Below are 17,073 nucleotides of genomic sequence, written 5' to 3'. Positions count from 1 at the left end.
TGTGTTAACTTGGAAGGTAACAGGACAAAATCCCAACAGTTCGAACCCCAGTGGACGGTAGACCACTGGTATTTTCTTAGAAATAACCCTGGACCATAGGCAGTGTGAGGGAGAGCGGACCCTGGTGGTCTGGGAGGGAATGGGTCGGTCTGAGGCTTAATACCGTGGCCGTGAGCCGAACGCAGCGAGTGGGAGGCGACAGCTTCATTCAGCCTCCATCCAAGTTGTTTATAGCTGTTTGTTTTTGCTCGGAGGAAAACATCAAGGAGCCTCAGAGAGAGGAACCATGGAGAATGAGAGGATGAGGAAGATAAAGGAGAGATTTGGCCTGAGGCGGGACATCTTGAAGGAGTTCCTGGCGGAGTTTGTGGGGATATTTGTGCTGATAGTGAGTACCTCCCTCTGCACCTGTCATGCAGCTTAAACAGGCGCTTTTAAAGCCGTGCACCACTATGCTAATAAGATGTCAAAGCAGGTCCTGGGGGACTCATGCTGCTGTCTGTCAGTAGGACCAGGGTCTCTCTTTCATGTGCTCAGCTGACAGCCTGTTTGTGGAAACTATAACAAGATGTGACAGAGAGGAGATTGTCTCTCTTTTTCATCCTTAAGGCTCTTCCTCAAGCCTTAATTAAGAGGAAATGATTACTTCACAATTGAATATCACAAAGAATAGTTTAAAAAAAAAAGTCTTTAACAACTAAATTATATATTGTAATACTCTTGCCAGGGTTGGGGTCGTCATTTACAATTGATAATTAATTACAATTGGCGTAGTTATAATTGTAATTTAAGAAAATATTTTGCTGTAGTAATCGTAACTAATTGTAATTGACTTTGTAATTGTTATTGCCATGCAAATTGTATTTAAAAAAATGTCATTTATAATTTAACGCAAAACTGGGGAACCATGTTACAGTTCCATGTACAGTTCTACACATATGTAGTTAGTTATTATTAAAATGTGTTTCATATCAAGCTTTCCTACATTTTACTATTAAAAAATAAATAAATAAATAAATGAAATTGAGGGGTATACTGACAAAAAAAGGATCAGATGTCCTCACCAAAAATTTTAAAACCTACATTTTCATTGATTAGGCAGCTTAACAAGGTAATCAATAGATAGGAAAGAAATTAGATGATAGATGTTTGTTAACATAAGAGAGGCTAACAGAAAGCTAACACAAGAACATGACGCTAACTTTTATTTGGTTATTCATTTCAGGCTCAGTAATTGTGATTAATTGTAATAGAACTTTAATAATTGAGAACGGAATTATATAATCGACTTTCTGAGGATAGAAAATAATTGTAATTGAAAAAACTGCTGGTCACTGTAATCATGATTGAATTGTAATTGGACATGAGTAATTGAAACCGAAAAATGTAATTGATTTTTTTGTGAATGTCTGCCTCCACCTGCCAAACCTGAGCTCCACCCATCACCTCTAATAATCTGTGTACCACTATCGCTGTCTCTTGTACTTCACTAACATTTATTTTTTTGGATAACTGCTTCCCTCTAAATCATTTGTGCCCCTCACTGACTAAGTGAGGGATTAATTATTGTCTTTCGCTACAACTTGGACAAATTGTCTTTGGCAGTCTGTTGGTGGACAATTGGTCTAGTGTTAAAGGTGACTATAATTGGAATGATTCAAAAACAATTAGGCTTTTTTTTTTTTTTTTTTTTTTTACCTCAACTCTTTGTGTTTTTGTTCTTGTTTGTGTTCCAGCTCTTTGGATGTGGTTCAGTGGCTCAGACGGTGCTGAGCAGAGGGACGCTGGGGGAGCCACTGACCATTCACGTTGGTTTCACTCTGGGAGTCATGATGGCTGTCTACATGGCCGGGGGAGTGTCAGGTAAAAGATGACAACATGAGCCATGATCAGAACATGGTCCTTCATTCTAAATTGGAAAAAAAAACACAAATCAATAGCAATATCTATACCCTATGAGGGATGCTTTTGCAAAACACACATCTCACCCCTCTTATAAGCAATTCAGTGTCTTTAAATCACCAAATTCGCTCGAGGAGTAAAACCAAATTACAAAATGATTTATAGCATAGGTTTTTAACCTTATTGGAAGTACTGAACCCTGCAAGCTTCATCACTGCATGCACCAAACTCTTCATCATTTCTTTCTTTTCTTCATTTATTTATTTTATTTGGCGCAGTTCAAAATACAATGAAAAATAATAATATCAGTATCAACAGTGGATAGACATTAACAGAAATCAATACACTTTAGAGGCATGCCAAGGAAAACCCCAAAAACCCTCAAGGGGCTTGAAGAAGAGGGCTTCCGATATAACAAACTTTAACCAAATAGAAAAAATAAAAAGTATTAAAATTAAGACAAAATAGAGGACGCAGAAAACAGGAAAAAGAAAAACAACGTTAACATCAAAAGACAAGCATAAAAAAACAATACAGTAATTTCATAAATTAATATTAAAATTTAAAATGTAACATTGTTATTCTAATTTACTTTTTAATAATCCACATGAAATTATCAATGTTATGTACTCCATTAAAGATCATCTAATTAGGTGTAAAACTTTTTGTTTGTTTTTTGTTTGTAGATTTCTTTGTTACTACAGGGATTTTTAAACAAGAGATGGAAAAAATAGTGAAAAAAGCATATTCCTGCTGAAAACACACACTTTCATCACATTCATGAATTATCCCAATGGCAAGAGTTACTGATGCAGATCTTTGGTATTATTTACATCTCCCAGTCCCTTGCACACTGTGAGGTTTGGTATTTCCAGCTTCCAGTGATTCTTCCATCCATTGGTCAGATAAAGCAAGTATAGAAGATGGATGGATTGATGGAAATAAAGAGGAAGTACAGTTATTCATATATCTCCTGTAATGGGCCTAATCTTTGTGTAATAGTAGTCTGGCCGTGCTTTAAAGCTGAAGATATATTGTCATGATGCCAGAATGGGACTTTATCAGTTACCATACATTCCTGAAGGATTACAGCAAAAAGAGACCACTGTGTTTGCCAAAATGATTTTTGTATTCAGCACATCAAAGACTGCATTGTTCAGACACAAGAAGTTATGGTTTGTTCTTTATCATTTAGGAAAAGGTAACGATTTATTGATGCTTCTACCTGTTGAAGCATCTGAAGGTATGATAACTGCTGAAGCTGCAGACTGATTCTTCAAAACACATTTCAAAGTCAGCAGGTACCGCATGATTAGTAATGTGTAGTAAATAAGTAAAAAAGAGGCAATTGGAGCAGAACAGGAGATGCAGTGAGCAGGAACCACCAATGTACAAGAGCACTCAGAGAGCGCAAACATTCACCCATCGCCCAATCTCCTTTTTGCCAGATATTGGCAGTTATCTGGATCAGAGATCCTGATCATGGTACCATGAACTCATTTCTATCCCCATTAATAACAAACTCAGAATAAGTCAAAATCAAAGGGCACCCTTATTTTTCTCAAATAACTGCATTGAACTGCACAATCTGGAACCGATCTGCATTAAACTTTGTGGGATAATTGAAGAACCAACCCAACATAGCTGAGTTGAATTTCATAAAGAGATATGACATTTTAAATGTTTTTCGATGATGAGAGATAGGAATTTTTTTTATTTTTCATCTGATCAAGAATCAGTATATTGATCGGGATTCCCTCCAACTTTAATGGAATCTTCCATGGCTTAAGGTCAATCTTTGGTTAAAATTTGGTCAAAATCAAAAGTTCTTTTGACATAATCCTGCTAACACAAGCAAATAAACATCAAAATGAAGCATTTTGGCTAACTCTGCTATTTGCAAAAATGCTTAGTTGAAAAATTGCACAAACTCCATGCCAAACAATTGTTGGTAAAAACCTGGGCAGTATGCGGTGTGTGTAAAATGAACAGGTTTGGAGGAACTTGCAATTGTTCAGAATGGTCCTAAGTTCCCATAAACACACTCCATTAAGAAACAAGTAGGTGGATGCAAAGAGAGTCAACCCAATATATTTGGCATGATGCTTAAAATACTGCTACATATCTTTACATGACTAAATCATTATATATATATTTATGCCATGTGTTGCAGTATCAGAGCCCTGTTTTTCTCGTGTCAAAGGCGTGTCTATTTTCTGTGATGATTGTTAAAACCATGTCTACTCGTTAGGGTTGTGTATTGTGACCGTTCTGGTTCACGGCTCAGTTTTACTTCAGCTGCAAATTTTAAGAGTTGTAAAGCTTCAGAGGACTAGCAGAAAAGCCCGAGGACAGCAAGGTTAATATATGGAGAGCCTTTGCTGCATGACTGGGCCATTCAGACCTGGGGTCCACAGCTCAGTGGGAAGCTTCTGTCCAACGACATCTCTGAAGATGATCATAGGTATTGGACTAATGAGCTTTACTGGGGCGTGGGTCTCTGGAGAGGAGGGGGTCAGGTGTGACAAGCCTGGCTCTCTAGGCTTTCATGACAGTGGGGGCCTCACTGGAGAAAAAACACAATTGTTTTCACTTTGTGGTCTCAGATTTTTGATGACAATGTACCATAAGTGTGACACAGCACGGTCACTCTAATGACCTGCAGTCTACGTGTGCCTTAAGCAGATTCAGGCAGATTATGTCAGATGCAATTCAGCCAGGCCGGTCTGGTTGGCTGTCGTGGTCAGTGTTTGTGAACAGAATGGGGAGATTAACAATGGGTGCAAGGCTGATACCCCCAGTGGTGTTACCACATCGAGGTCAAAGCCAAGATCCCCCAAGTGTTAAATAAGTGACCCCACACTGCCAATGAAGCCCTCAACCAACTGGCAGGAATGTGTTCAAACACTTCTCCTCAGGACAATGCAGATAGGAGGAAAACAGATCGACTGAAGGCACACAAACCCGCTGCCCTTTGTCTTAAAGTATTCTGATCATTTTGGATGAATGAGTGAGTTTCAGGAGGTTTGACCACAAGCACAGAGCAATCAGACAGCCTGTCACCGGCTGCCCTAATCCTCCACCTGCTGAGTCTCACCTTAAAATAGATACAAGTGACTCAGTTAAATCAGAAGTTGAATGTTACTCAATATTATAAAGTTATGCTTGGACAATTTTTATTGTAGATTTTTACTGGGTCTAAATCACACTCTGAGTTAAACAGTAAATGCTACAGAGATTATTAGTTTACTTTCTTTCATTCATTTAAAAAAAAAAATTGTTTATGAAAGTTCTGTACAATAAATTGCGAATTCTTGATCTGAGATATTTTCCTTAGATGTTTAACTTCTAAAAACAGTCTAATCCTGAGTTTTCTGCATCCAGGAGCTCATGTGAACCCTGCAGTTTCTTTGGCCATGGTGATGTTGGGGAAGCTCCCTCTAAAGAAGTTTCCCATCTATGTGCTGGCACAGTTTCTGGGAGCTTTCGCTGGATCCTGTGCTGTATTTGGACTGTATTATGGTGAGTGTAAACCCCCAAAAACCAAACAAAAAACATTCATAACAGATTCTCACCCAGCCGAGGTGCTTAGTAAGTTGTAAGTTTCCTGATTAAAAGGAATGCTTTTCACCTTTTGTCTTTGTCTCTGAGATGCATGATGCTAATTGCCTAAATGTTGTTTTTTCATCTCCATAGATGCTTTGATGGATTTTACAAATGGAGAATTTGAAGTTACAGGTGCCAATGCCACAGCCAACATATTTGCCTCGTATCCTGCTAAACACCTGTCTGTCCTAAATGGGTTTGTGGACCAGGTAAGGGTTAAGGCTACCTTATACCATGATTTAAATGGTTATGTCTCATATATAAATAAAACATGATGATTAAACTTTGATATGGTATTGTAATAAAAAATGTAATACAGTGAACAAAAACAAGAATTGGAAATTTAATTTTCTGCCATAATTGAATATTTTTATGTCTTCATGGGGATTTTTATCCATTTAGGCTGAAATAAGAATGACTGGATAGGAATGAATCATTTTATTTTTCCCTAAATAAGCTAAGACAGTGATAGGGAATCTCGTCGGTCATGTATTTACGGTATGCACTCTACAATATGGTAACAATAACTATGTTTAGGATCCGTTTTTGAATCTTTCGCTTTGAAGGGCTTCTCCACAGTTTGAATTATGGATGTCACTCTGATAGCAATCATTTTCCAATGGGAAAAGTAGTGTAAATGGAAATCACCAGAGCATGAATAGATGCCTGTGTGCATGCATTCAGAGTAGTCATAGTCATGCATGTAGGAAGAAATGGACATGTGAAATGTTTGCTGATGTATGAACAATTTCGCTTTGATGCTGAGAATAACTACCATCTGTGCTGAATGCAGGGCCAACATAATTATGTTCGTTTGTGTTTGTGTAGGTAGTGAAGGGGAAAAGATTCAGTTTTTTTATTGTCTGTTAGGGACAGCTACTTTTTATTAGAGGTGTTTTTGCAAAGATCAAACTAAAGAAATACACTGTACCAATGGACTCTTAACAGTCAGTTTAATACCATAAAAATGTATTTTTGAAAATAAATAATTTAAGAAGCAGCCTTATGTAAACTCAAACCAGAGGAAATGGGAAGCCCCTTAATAAGGTTAAATACGGGGCAGGGGTCAAACACCTTCTCATCAATAACAAACCTTAAAATTGAACCCTGAAGCCCTATAAGTGTGGCATAGAGTCTTTTTAAAATTGAATACAAGTTTATTTTGAAGTTAATAACTGTAAAAATTTTAAAGGAAATGTTGTGTTTGTAATTTTTTGTCATATCAATGGTGGGCTAATGGCGCGTGTCTTTGTTTTTAAGGTGATTGCCACTGGTGCACTGATTCTGTGCATCCTGGCCATCACTGACAGGAAGAATATTGGCGCTCCCAAAGGCATGGAACCTCTCTGCATAGGCCTGATCATCATGGCCATCGGTGTGTCCATGGGACTCAACTGTGGATATCCAATCAACCCGGCACGAGACCTCGGCCCCCGTTTATTTACAGCATTGGCTGGGTGGGGACTGGACGTGTTCAGGTAATCATACTGTTGGACAAACAGAATCTGACTTTTGAGTCTCAAATTTAGTATATATTGAAAGTAATATTTTCACATCTTTGAACGTTTACTTCATGGTTAGGGGTGAGTTTCTGAAAGAGATTCTACTTTATATCTTACATAAAGAGCCTCATTTGTTCCACCATCTCTGCTCTTTGTGCTATGTGGATTAATATTTGAGAAGACTATGGTTGAAGTCAACAGGGGAAGAGTAACTGTAGACGGGAATTAAATATTCAGTGCTACTCTACAGCAATGAAGTCATTTCTTCTCTGCTGTTTCTTTTGCTTTCTCACTGCATCTTCGCTGCTCATGGTAGAGTTGTGTATGGCCCTTAGCCAAAATCCTGCTTTGATCAGATTCATAATATTCACATCACGATTGCTTCAATAGTAAGGTTATTTAATTGTGTTGTGTTTTTATTAGCACATGCATGGAGAGCCAGTGTTGTGTAGGAGTGTTCTCTTATGCAGCATCTGTTCTTAATGCAGCGTCTCTGGACACCAGTGGGTTATTTACACTGGATCTGAACTAAAGTTTTAAACATTCATTAACAAATGGAAAAAAACGTGTGATTAAGGAAAATAATGATTATAAGCCACTTACACTTTACACTTTACTCAACATTTCGGTTTTTAGTTTATCATGCAGTCATAGCTTCACACTGGTAAAGTAAAATTAAGGCTACCAACTGCTCATGATGAACACATTTTTTAAAAAGAACAACAGAAATATCATCAACTGGAAAAGGAAAAAATAGTTATATATTATATGTCATGGGGAGACCATATAAATAAAGAAGAAAATGGACAAGACCTCTGCAAGAATGGCTCCACTTTGGCAGCCATTTTACCAGGGACTAACTCCACACAGCAGCCAGCATCTGCCCATCTAAACAATCGAGATTCATTCAACAATTAACAAAGAATTGCACTTAGTTAGGTTTGATAGTTGTCCTGATTATTTACATGGGGCAGAAGCTGGCTGCTATGTGAAGTTAGCCCTAAGTAAAATGGCGTTGATTTTCGAAACATTCCAAGCAATCTCTAACGGGTCCCTTTTATGTCAGCGGGTGGGATCCTCTCCAGCTTGTGCACCAACACACATGAATCGATTCTTTGTTGTCTGCTGGAAGCTTGATAACGAGCTACTTTTTTTGTTTTACAATCAGACGTTTCTCAGGTTGCAATCAGGCGTGTTTCTAGAACCGCATGGCTCTGTGGCTATCCCTGTCATTTTGTCATCTGACAAGAGTACAAGAAATCTTAAACTTAATATTATTTTTTTTTCTGATTCCAATATGCACTAAGTTGGGACAATTCTGTTTGCAATGATAAACACAGTTGAATGAAAATGGCGAGCTCATCAAATCATTTAGAGAAATAAAGATGAAAAAAAAATGTCTGCATTGGGTCATAAACTGAGCAATGAAGAAAGAGAACAAAAGAGGGAGACATGTTCATGTCATAAACATCATGTCTGTACTACTGTAACTATGAACTGACTGCACTGCAGGAGTTTCATAATTATCAGTTCTCTGATAATGTCTCTACTGTGTCACGGGGAGCTGGATAAACAAACATAAGAGATTCTGATAGAGTGGCAGCAGTGCACACAACACAACGATCAAACCGACACACAGAGACACAAACAGTTATGGACAATTTAGAGAGATGCATGTGCAGATAGATCTCTGATGTCCCTTTTAAGAGAGTTTACAAAGATAGGTCTTCAATTATCTATAGGTTGAGTACATTTAAAAGAAGAAATTATTACACACACAAATTCACATATTCATGATAAGTTCTCCGACGGAACCCAGTTCATATTCTCTCAAGGACATTACACTTTGAACATTTGCTGAAAATAGTAGACAGGACACGGTGAGTGCATCACTATGAACTTTGTCAAGCACAAACAGAGCAGTCTGACTTCATGTATATAAAGTACATGTTAGAAACAGGACAGTCTTATTATGAATAGATCTGTGTGTGGCTGTACTGTTGATCAAATAACAAACCAGACTCTGGTTTCCCACATATTGAATACAGTTTTGATTCCCTCTTAGGAATTTCCATTGTATTATTATTATTATTATTATTATTATTATTATTATTATTAACTTCTACAAAAAAAACATTCATTGCATCTGCAGTTGCTGTGCCAAATAGCGCCCGGTAGCACTGTACTTTATGCTCTTCTTTTTTATTTGTTATTCTTTAATGATGTTGTGTGTGTTTTTACTGAATGAGTTTTAATGAGCCGCGTTGAATAACAAATTTCTGATCTTTTGAACAGACAACAAAGTTCTATTCTATTCTATTCTATTCAATTATTGTTATTATTATTATTATTATTATTATTATTATTACACTTCTTCTTCTTCTTCTTCTTCTTCTTCTTCTTTTTCTTCTTCTTCTTCTTCTTCTTCTTCTTCTTCTTCTTCTTCTTCACTTCTGTTAAATGTAAAACTTCAGATCAGATAGATGGATTGATAACCAAAAAAACTGTCTTCGCCCCACAATTTTGCTCAATTAACACCAAACTTAATACAGCTCAAAATGTTTGATCGAGAGGTTGTGGGTTAGAATCCAAGGCTAACTCTTAATGGTCTACTAGCACCTGGCACGCTGATGTGTGAATGACCTCCTATTGCAAAGAGCTTGTGAACTTCCTTTGTCATAAAAGCACTAAAAATTTACATTTACAATTCACTCAAAATTGCCTGGCCCCATTGCTGCACAGCTCACATTAGATATGGGTGACAGGAGGCAAAAAGAAGAAACAGCTTTCAGTGCCCTGTCACTCTGAAGCTGACCTGGACCAATGTTTTTAACCTCTGATCTTTAAAGTGTCAGTGCATCTCACGGCTTATGTTGAAAGTTGTTGATGTGGTGTAATCTCAAAGTTAAACAAATGGTTATACTTTAGAAATTCTAAAATAATCAGGGACTCAATTACTGTTAATTTTGTGTAAAAAAAAAAATAAAAACAATAAAAAAATGAAGTGGACATGTACTTAAATCGTTTGGTAACGCATGGAGAGTTCATGCTGCAACTCTCACCAGATGGCCTATCCAACTTCACAGTTACAACATTTACTCTAATGTACATGTAAGCTCTGGCTACATTATGTTCACATCATGTAATGTATGTTCAATCTGACGTAATCCTCTACATTTAGGGGAAACACACTCAGGTCAAGCAGAGCGTGTGTACAGTCCCAGTGTGACCCAGTGGGTGTTTGTCTCCTGCTGATCATCTAAGCTGTGGTCATAGATTAACGTCTATAATCCATCCGCCGCACTTCTCGAGTCGTCTGAGTGAAGGCCTATGGGAGAGAATAAACTCGCCCACAGACTTGTTTACATTCAGCCTGGTGCATCAGCTCTGCTAACTTTCACCTGCATTAAAGACTCCCTATAGCCGCCCTAACAGCGAGAGCTCTAATCTGCCCTATAGGCCAAGTAAACGTGTGTGTCTGATGAAGACTCATACAGCACCAATCCAGCTCAACTCCTATAAGGAATGGAAAAGGTTTCTTCAATCTATTCAAAACCCAATAGGTAGTAAACGATCCAAGGCTGTAAATAAATAAATGAATAAATCATTTTATGAATTTTATAAATAATGTTAATTTAATGTGAGGTAATGCTGTGAAAAGCAAACTTTTGAATTGGATCTTTTTTCTATACAAAAGGAATTTTCACATTGATTGCCTATGGGTGTGTGCAGGGTCGATAGATGCAATGTGTGTGGTTTGTTTAATATTCTTTGTTTTAGTTTCATTTCACAAATTTCAAGTCATCCATCCAGTCCACCCATCCAACCATTCATCTTTCCATCCATCCGTCTATCCTATGTTTATCGGTTATGAGGGTCTAACACACACAGACAGGGAACAGCTAATCACCTTGGACAAATAAAGAGGTTGGATGGGTGGGGATGGGGGTGGGGGTGGGTTGGCAAGAGGAGATGGTGTTGGAGAAAGTTGATGCGGTTCTAGCAACCTTGTCTGCTGACAACTAAAGGTGGGACGATATACGCAGATGTATGTACGTGTGGGAGGGGGATTGAGTTGAACAGGTAATACCCAGAGTAAGCATTGGAAATGACATTTTTTTGGGGGGGTCATTTTTCCTTTTTAAAAATATTGTATAGTAAAGTTATGGTGAACTTAGTATATCGTCCCACCCCTAATGCTACCTCCTCTCCCCACTAAACCTCTTGTTTAACAGGACAGAGGGCCATGCTTTGCTTGATTAAAAAAAAAAAAAGTGTGTTCTGCTTTATAGATTTACCCAGAACACACACATAGATAATGAGGAGATATGAGGAGATATAATCAGGCTGTGGAAAGGAAGTGAGGGAATCTTTCCCCTGCCTCTTATCTCTGGGAAATGTTACCACATGTCAATACTGCAAGGTTTTATCTAGCCACATGTTAAATCATTAATTATAACAATCTGCACCCTTATGTGATACAATTAGGCCTATTGTTTTAGATATGTGTAAACAAGCATACATTAAAAGGGATTTTGATCAATATGATGCATTTTATAAATACATCATCATCTTTTGACAGCGATGGGAGGGAGTTGAGCCATTAACTTCTGGGAAAATGAATGATTTCACCACCTGAAACATGTCAGTGGATGGACTTCAAACTAAGCTCATTGATCATCTAAGGGTTTAAATAAAAGCCATTGATGAGAACATAGAAGGCAGTACTCCAGAGAACACTTAGAATTGTTTAATCAGGCAGAACTCTTTTTATTTCTATTTTTGTTGCATCTGCAGAGCTGGAGGCTGCTGGTGGTGGATTCCTGTGGCAGGACCCATGGTGGGCGGAGCGGTCGGAGCAGGCATTTACTTCCTCTTCGTTGATTTGCACCAACAAGAACCTGACAAGCAGGAGGAGAACAACGTGCAGGAAAAATATGAAATTGTAACCATGAGTTAAAGTTAAAATCCAGTTCACGAGTGGAGTAGCAACGCATTTTGTTTCATTTCAACAAAATCCCTTTTGATAGTTACTCATGAAACACTTTACACTAATCTTTTGGATTATATGCATGAAGGTTTGATGAAACATTAAAGTTTGAAGAATGTTTGTCTGTAATATTATACAGTTAACTTGCTTTAGACGTCAAACTTCTCTTCACAGACCTTTTTCCCCATCTTGAGAAGCTCATTTGTTTTATTCTTTGTAATCAATGTTTCCTGTACTGGTGTCATCCTTTCTGCCAAGTGTATGTTTGTGTACATTTTATTTTATTTTATTTTTTTCTTCTGCTTTTTACCCTTCAATCAAGCAAAATATATAACAGTTAGCTTATAGCCAATGAAATGTGGGGATAGATTATGTTTTATTCTGATTGGGATTTTGTTTTCAAAGCAAAATCTTCTGTTTTAACTTCATTAACATGTTTTTATTGCAAATGTATGCCGACAGTTTGGCCTTAACATTATGCCACTTACCTGATCTCTTAAACCAGAGTCTTGTGTTGGTGGGAAATATTCAAATTTTGACTCTTTTCTAATGCAAACAGATTTGATACTTGCTAATAATAATTCTGCTTGTTTTTAAAGTCATTTTGAAGAAAAAAAAAAACATCACGGCTGTAAAATGTTAAAGTTAAAAAAAAAAATCCACTTTTGTATCAGACAATAACAGAAGCAGATGTTTTATTTTAAGGTTGAATGCACAATGACTGGAGGTGATGTGTATGTGTGTTTCTGCATTACGACATGCATGAAAGTTTACACTGGAGTGCACAGAATGATGTTTCACAGCAGCAGCACAGTGATTATGTAATACATAGAGTGGATGCATAGCTTAAATACAGTCGCTTTCACTAAATGAATTGACTGTGCGTGAGATGGAACTTTGAAACTTTTGCTGTAATGTTGTGAATCGGTCATCAGCGTCTGTGCTTAAATGACGACTGGTGTATTAATGTGAATGCTTTTGTTTTTCCTACAATTTAGTATTCTTGCATGTCCCATGTGTTTGTTATTTCAATATAAATTTGTATTGACTATGTTCATAGTCATTATTCTGAATGCCAACTACTTATTATGTGTCTGTGAAACTTATAAAACTGTGTATTTTATTTATACTTTAGCATAATAAGACATAAGGACAGCAGTAGTCTGACCTCATTTTAGTTGTACAGCTCAGTGATGCAGTCCATAGCATTATTTTCTTATAGTTTGCAGGATTAAGGTCTGGGCACAAGTGGCCCCGAAATGAACTACAATTACAAATTGCAATTTCATTTAGCAGACATACAACATGAGCAGTTAGGTTAGGGACAGGTTAAGGTACTTGCTTAACATCTCACAGTGATGGCCCATGCTGGATTTGAACCAGTGACCCTCCGTTTGTGCTGGTGTCCTGACATGAACACACTAAACTTTGATGCTATAATCCTGAAGATTTCAATGATGGTGATGCTGCTAATTTGTTGTGAGGAAGGTTCTAAGAAATGGTGGGTCTCAAACTTTTTTCTGTTGCAATCCCTTCCCTCCCCTTGAGGAATGATAAATGTTCAGCCCCAACCTGCAACTGCAGCAACATTTGAACAAAAGCGTTCTTTCTATTTTTCTTCAAAACTCATAAACTAACACCTAATTTAGAACATCCATACATTCATTTTCAGACCAGCTTGTTCCTTTTTTTTTTCAGGGTTGTGGGCATCTGTTGGTGGCTATCTCCAGCTCTATGGGCGTTAGGCGGGGGTATTTTAGAACAGTAATAATAACTTTCCTTGAGTACAAAGATTTAAATATCAGCAAGGCTGTTCTCTGTCTTGACTTTGGTATACCTCAGAGTTTGCTATGTATAGTATAGTCACGAATACACATCTGTTTTAAATCAGATACGATAAAAAAAAGGCTTTGAGACCAATTCAACAGCAGTAAGAATGACTATATAACCATCATTCATTATTAGAGGGGCTGAGTACAGCAGAGATCTATAAAAACTTAAAAGGAGACGAGTGAGTGAGCTTATATAAGTGCATGGAGACGAGATAAAGAAGGTTTTGTGGTTAAATGGTTTCTGAGCGCTTCTCCAAAAAGCGTCTTCTCTCTGACTTTACATCACAACAGGCAACAAAACAACAACCTTAACAAAAAGATTTTTCTCAAAATTAATTTTTTTTCAACATTTTCCAATTTTTGTGGCTTATTTTTATGTCTTATAGCCTTACCTCTGATTTTAGGCGTCTATCACATTTTTGTCATTTTTTACATTTTAATTCAGTATCAACCCTTTTTTAAGCGTGTTTATCATATATTTATTAATTTTTAGGGTCTTACTGTAGTATATTCTCAAAATTAAGAAAAAAACCCAATATTTTGCATTTTTATGCCTTACCTCTGATTTTGGGCGCTTGTCACATTTTTGTCATTTTTTACATTTTAATGCAGCCTCAGCCCCTTTAAAGTGTGTTCATCATATATTTATTAGTTTTACGGTCTTACTGTAGTATAATATCAATTTTTTTTTTTAAATGAATATTTTCAATTTTAATGCCTTACCTCTGAGTTTAGGCATGTCACATTTTTGTCATTTTTTACATTTTAATTCATACTCATCCCCTTTAAAGTGTGTTTGTCATATGTTTATTAATTTTTATGGTCAAACTGTAGTATAATCTCAAAATTAAAAAGAATAAAATGAATCAATTTTTATGCCTTACTATAGCCTTATCTTTGATTTTGGGCATTTGTCACATTTTTGTTGTTTTTTGCATTTTAATGCTGTCTCATCCGCTTTAAAGTGTGTTCATCATATATTTAGTAGTTTTTATGGTCTTACTCTTTTATAATCTCATTTTTTTTTAAGAAAATGAATATTTTACTTATATATATATATATATATTTTTTTTAATTTTTGAAAAAATATGCCTTGTTATAGCCTTACTTTTGATTTTGGCTGATTTAAGTTTTTTGTCATTTTTTGTGGCTTAATGCTTTCTTAGCCCTTTGTAAGTATGTGCATTATATTTGCAATTATTTTTTAGGGTCAAATGATGGTCCTAACGCAATAATTTTTTTATTTATTTTTTTTTTTGAAAAAATATGCCTTGTTATAGCCCAACATTTGATTTTGGCTGATCTTAGTTTTTTGTCATTTTTTGTGGCTTATTGCTTTCTTAGCCCTTTTTATGTATGTGCATTATAATTGCAATAGTTTTTAGGGTCTAATGATGGTCCAAACTCAATTTTTTTTTTTTTTTTTTTTTTGAAATTTTGAAAAAATATGCCTTGTTATAGCCTTACTTTTGATTTTGGCTGATATTTGTTTTTTGTCATTTTTTGTAGCTTAATGCTTTTTTTGCCCTGTTTAAGTTTGTGCATTATATTTGCAGTAGTTTATAGGGTCTAATGATGGTCCTAAGTAAATTCTTATTTTTTTGTTATTTTTGAAAAAATATGCCTTGTTATAGCCTTACTTTTGATTTTGGTTGATTTCTGTTTTTTGTTATTTTTTGTGCCTTACTGCTTTCTTAGCCCTTTTTATGTATGTGCATTATAATTGCAAAAGTTTTTAGGGTCTAATGATGGTCCGAACTCAATTTTTTTTTTTTTTTTTTGAAATTTTTGAAAAAATATGCCTTACTTTTGATTTTGGCTGATATTTGTATTTTTGTCATTTTTTGTGGCTTAATGCTTTCTTTGCCCTGTTTAAGTGTGTGCATTATATTTGCAGTAGTTTTTTGGGTCTAATGATGGTCCTAACTCAATTTTTTTTTTTTTTTTTTTTGAAAATTTTGAAAAAATATGCCTTGTTATATAGCCTTACTTTTAAATTTTGGCTGATTTAAGTTTTTTGTCATTTTTTGTGGCTTAATGCTTTCTTAGCCCCGTTTAAGTATGTGCATTATATTTGCAGTAGTTTTTAGGGTCTGATGATGGTCCTAACGCAATATTTTTTTTATTTTTTATTTTTTTGAAAAAATATGCCTTGTTATAGCCCAACTTTTGATTTGGGCTGATATTTGTTCTTTGTCATTTTTTGTGGCTTAATACTATCTTAGCCCTTTTTAAGTTTGTGCATTATATTTGCAATAGTTTTTAGGGTCTAATGATGGTCCTAACTCAATTTTTTTTTTTTTTTTTTGAAATTTTTGAAAAAATATGCCATGTTATTGCCTTACTTTTGATTTTGGCTGATATTTGTTTTTCGTCATTTTTTGTGGCTTAAAGCTTTCTTAGCCCTTTTTATGTATGTGCATTATATTTGCAGTAGTTTTTAGGGTCTAATGATGGTCCGAACTCAATTTTTATTTTTTTGAAATTTTCAAAAAAGTTGCTTTGCTATAGCCTAACTTTTTATTTTGGGTGATTTTAGTTTTTTGTCCTTATTTGTGCCTTATTGCTTTCTTAGCCCTGTTTAGGTATGTGCATTATATTTGCAGTAGTTTTTAGGGTCTAATGACGGTCCTAACTCAATTTTTTTTTTTTTTTTTTTGAAATTTTCAAAAAAAATGCCCTGCTATAACATTACTTTTTATTTTGAGTGATTTTGTTTCTTTGTCATTTTTTGTGCCTTACTGATTTCTTAGCCATGTTTAAGTGTGTGCATTATATTTGCAGTAGTTTTTAGGGTCTAATGATGGTCCTAACTCAATTTATTTTTATTTTTAATTTTCTTTTTAAAAATATGCCTTGTTATAGCCCAACTTTTGATTTTGGCTGATCTTAGTTTTTTGTCATTTTTTGTGGCTTGATGCTTTCTTAGCCCTTTTTAAGTATGTGCATTATATTTGCAATAGTTTTTAGGGTCTAATGATGGTCATAACTCAATTTTTTTTTGAAATGTTTGAAAAAATATGCCTTGTTATAGCCTTACTTTTGATTTTGGCTGATATTTGTTTTTTGTCATTTTTTGTGGCTTAATGCTTTCTTTGCCCTGTTTAAGTTTGTGCATTATATTTGCAATAGTTTTTAGGGTCTAATGATGGTCCTAACTCAATTTTTTTTTTTTTTTTTTTTTGAAATTTTTGAAAAAATATGCCTTACTTTTGATTTTGGCTGATATTTGTTTTTTGGG

General features: G+C 35.6%; 1 protein-coding gene across 1 annotated transcript; it reads left to right on the top strand.

Moving 5' to 3' along the window:
* Window positions 1-215: 215 nt before the first annotated feature.
* On the top strand, window positions 216-12,177 carry aqp9b (aquaporin 9b). The gene is made up of 7 exons (XM_028436416.1): window positions 216-388; window positions 1,737-1,863; window positions 5,287-5,424; window positions 5,599-5,717; window positions 6,769-6,986; window positions 11,808-11,995; window positions 12,041-12,177. The coding sequence occupies exons 1-6, from the start codon at window positions 287-289 to the stop codon at window positions 11,968-11,970; spliced, it is 867 nt and encodes a 288-aa protein (XP_028292217.1). The 5' UTR covers window positions 216-286; the 3' UTR covers window positions 11,971-11,995; window positions 12,041-12,177.
* The last annotated feature ends 4,896 nt before the right edge of the window (window positions 12,178-17,073 follow it).

Source organism: Gouania willdenowi, chromosome 3, assembly GCF_900634775.1.
Source record: "Gouania willdenowi chromosome 3, fGouWil2.1, whole genome shotgun sequence".
In the NCBI taxonomy this organism is placed as follows: Eukaryota; Metazoa; Chordata; class Actinopteri; order Blenniiformes; family Gobiesocidae; genus Gouania; species Gouania willdenowi.
This window is presented reverse-complemented; position numbering and strand designations above follow the sequence as displayed.

Excerpts from the sequence above, each read along its gene's own strand:
- aqp9b (XM_028436416.1), top strand. The coding sequence starts at position 287 with ATGGAGAATGAGAGGATGAGGAAGATAAAGGAGAGATTTGGCCTGAGG. Across the intron at positions 5,718-6,768 it reads TAAATGGGTTTGTGGACCAG|GTGATTGCCACTGGTGCACT; the intron begins GTAAGGGTTAAG and ends TTTGTTTTTAAG. Across the intron at positions 6,987-11,807 it reads TGGGGACTGGACGTGTTCAG|AGCTGGAGGCTGCTGGTGGT; the intron begins GTAATCATACTG and ends TTGCATCTGCAG.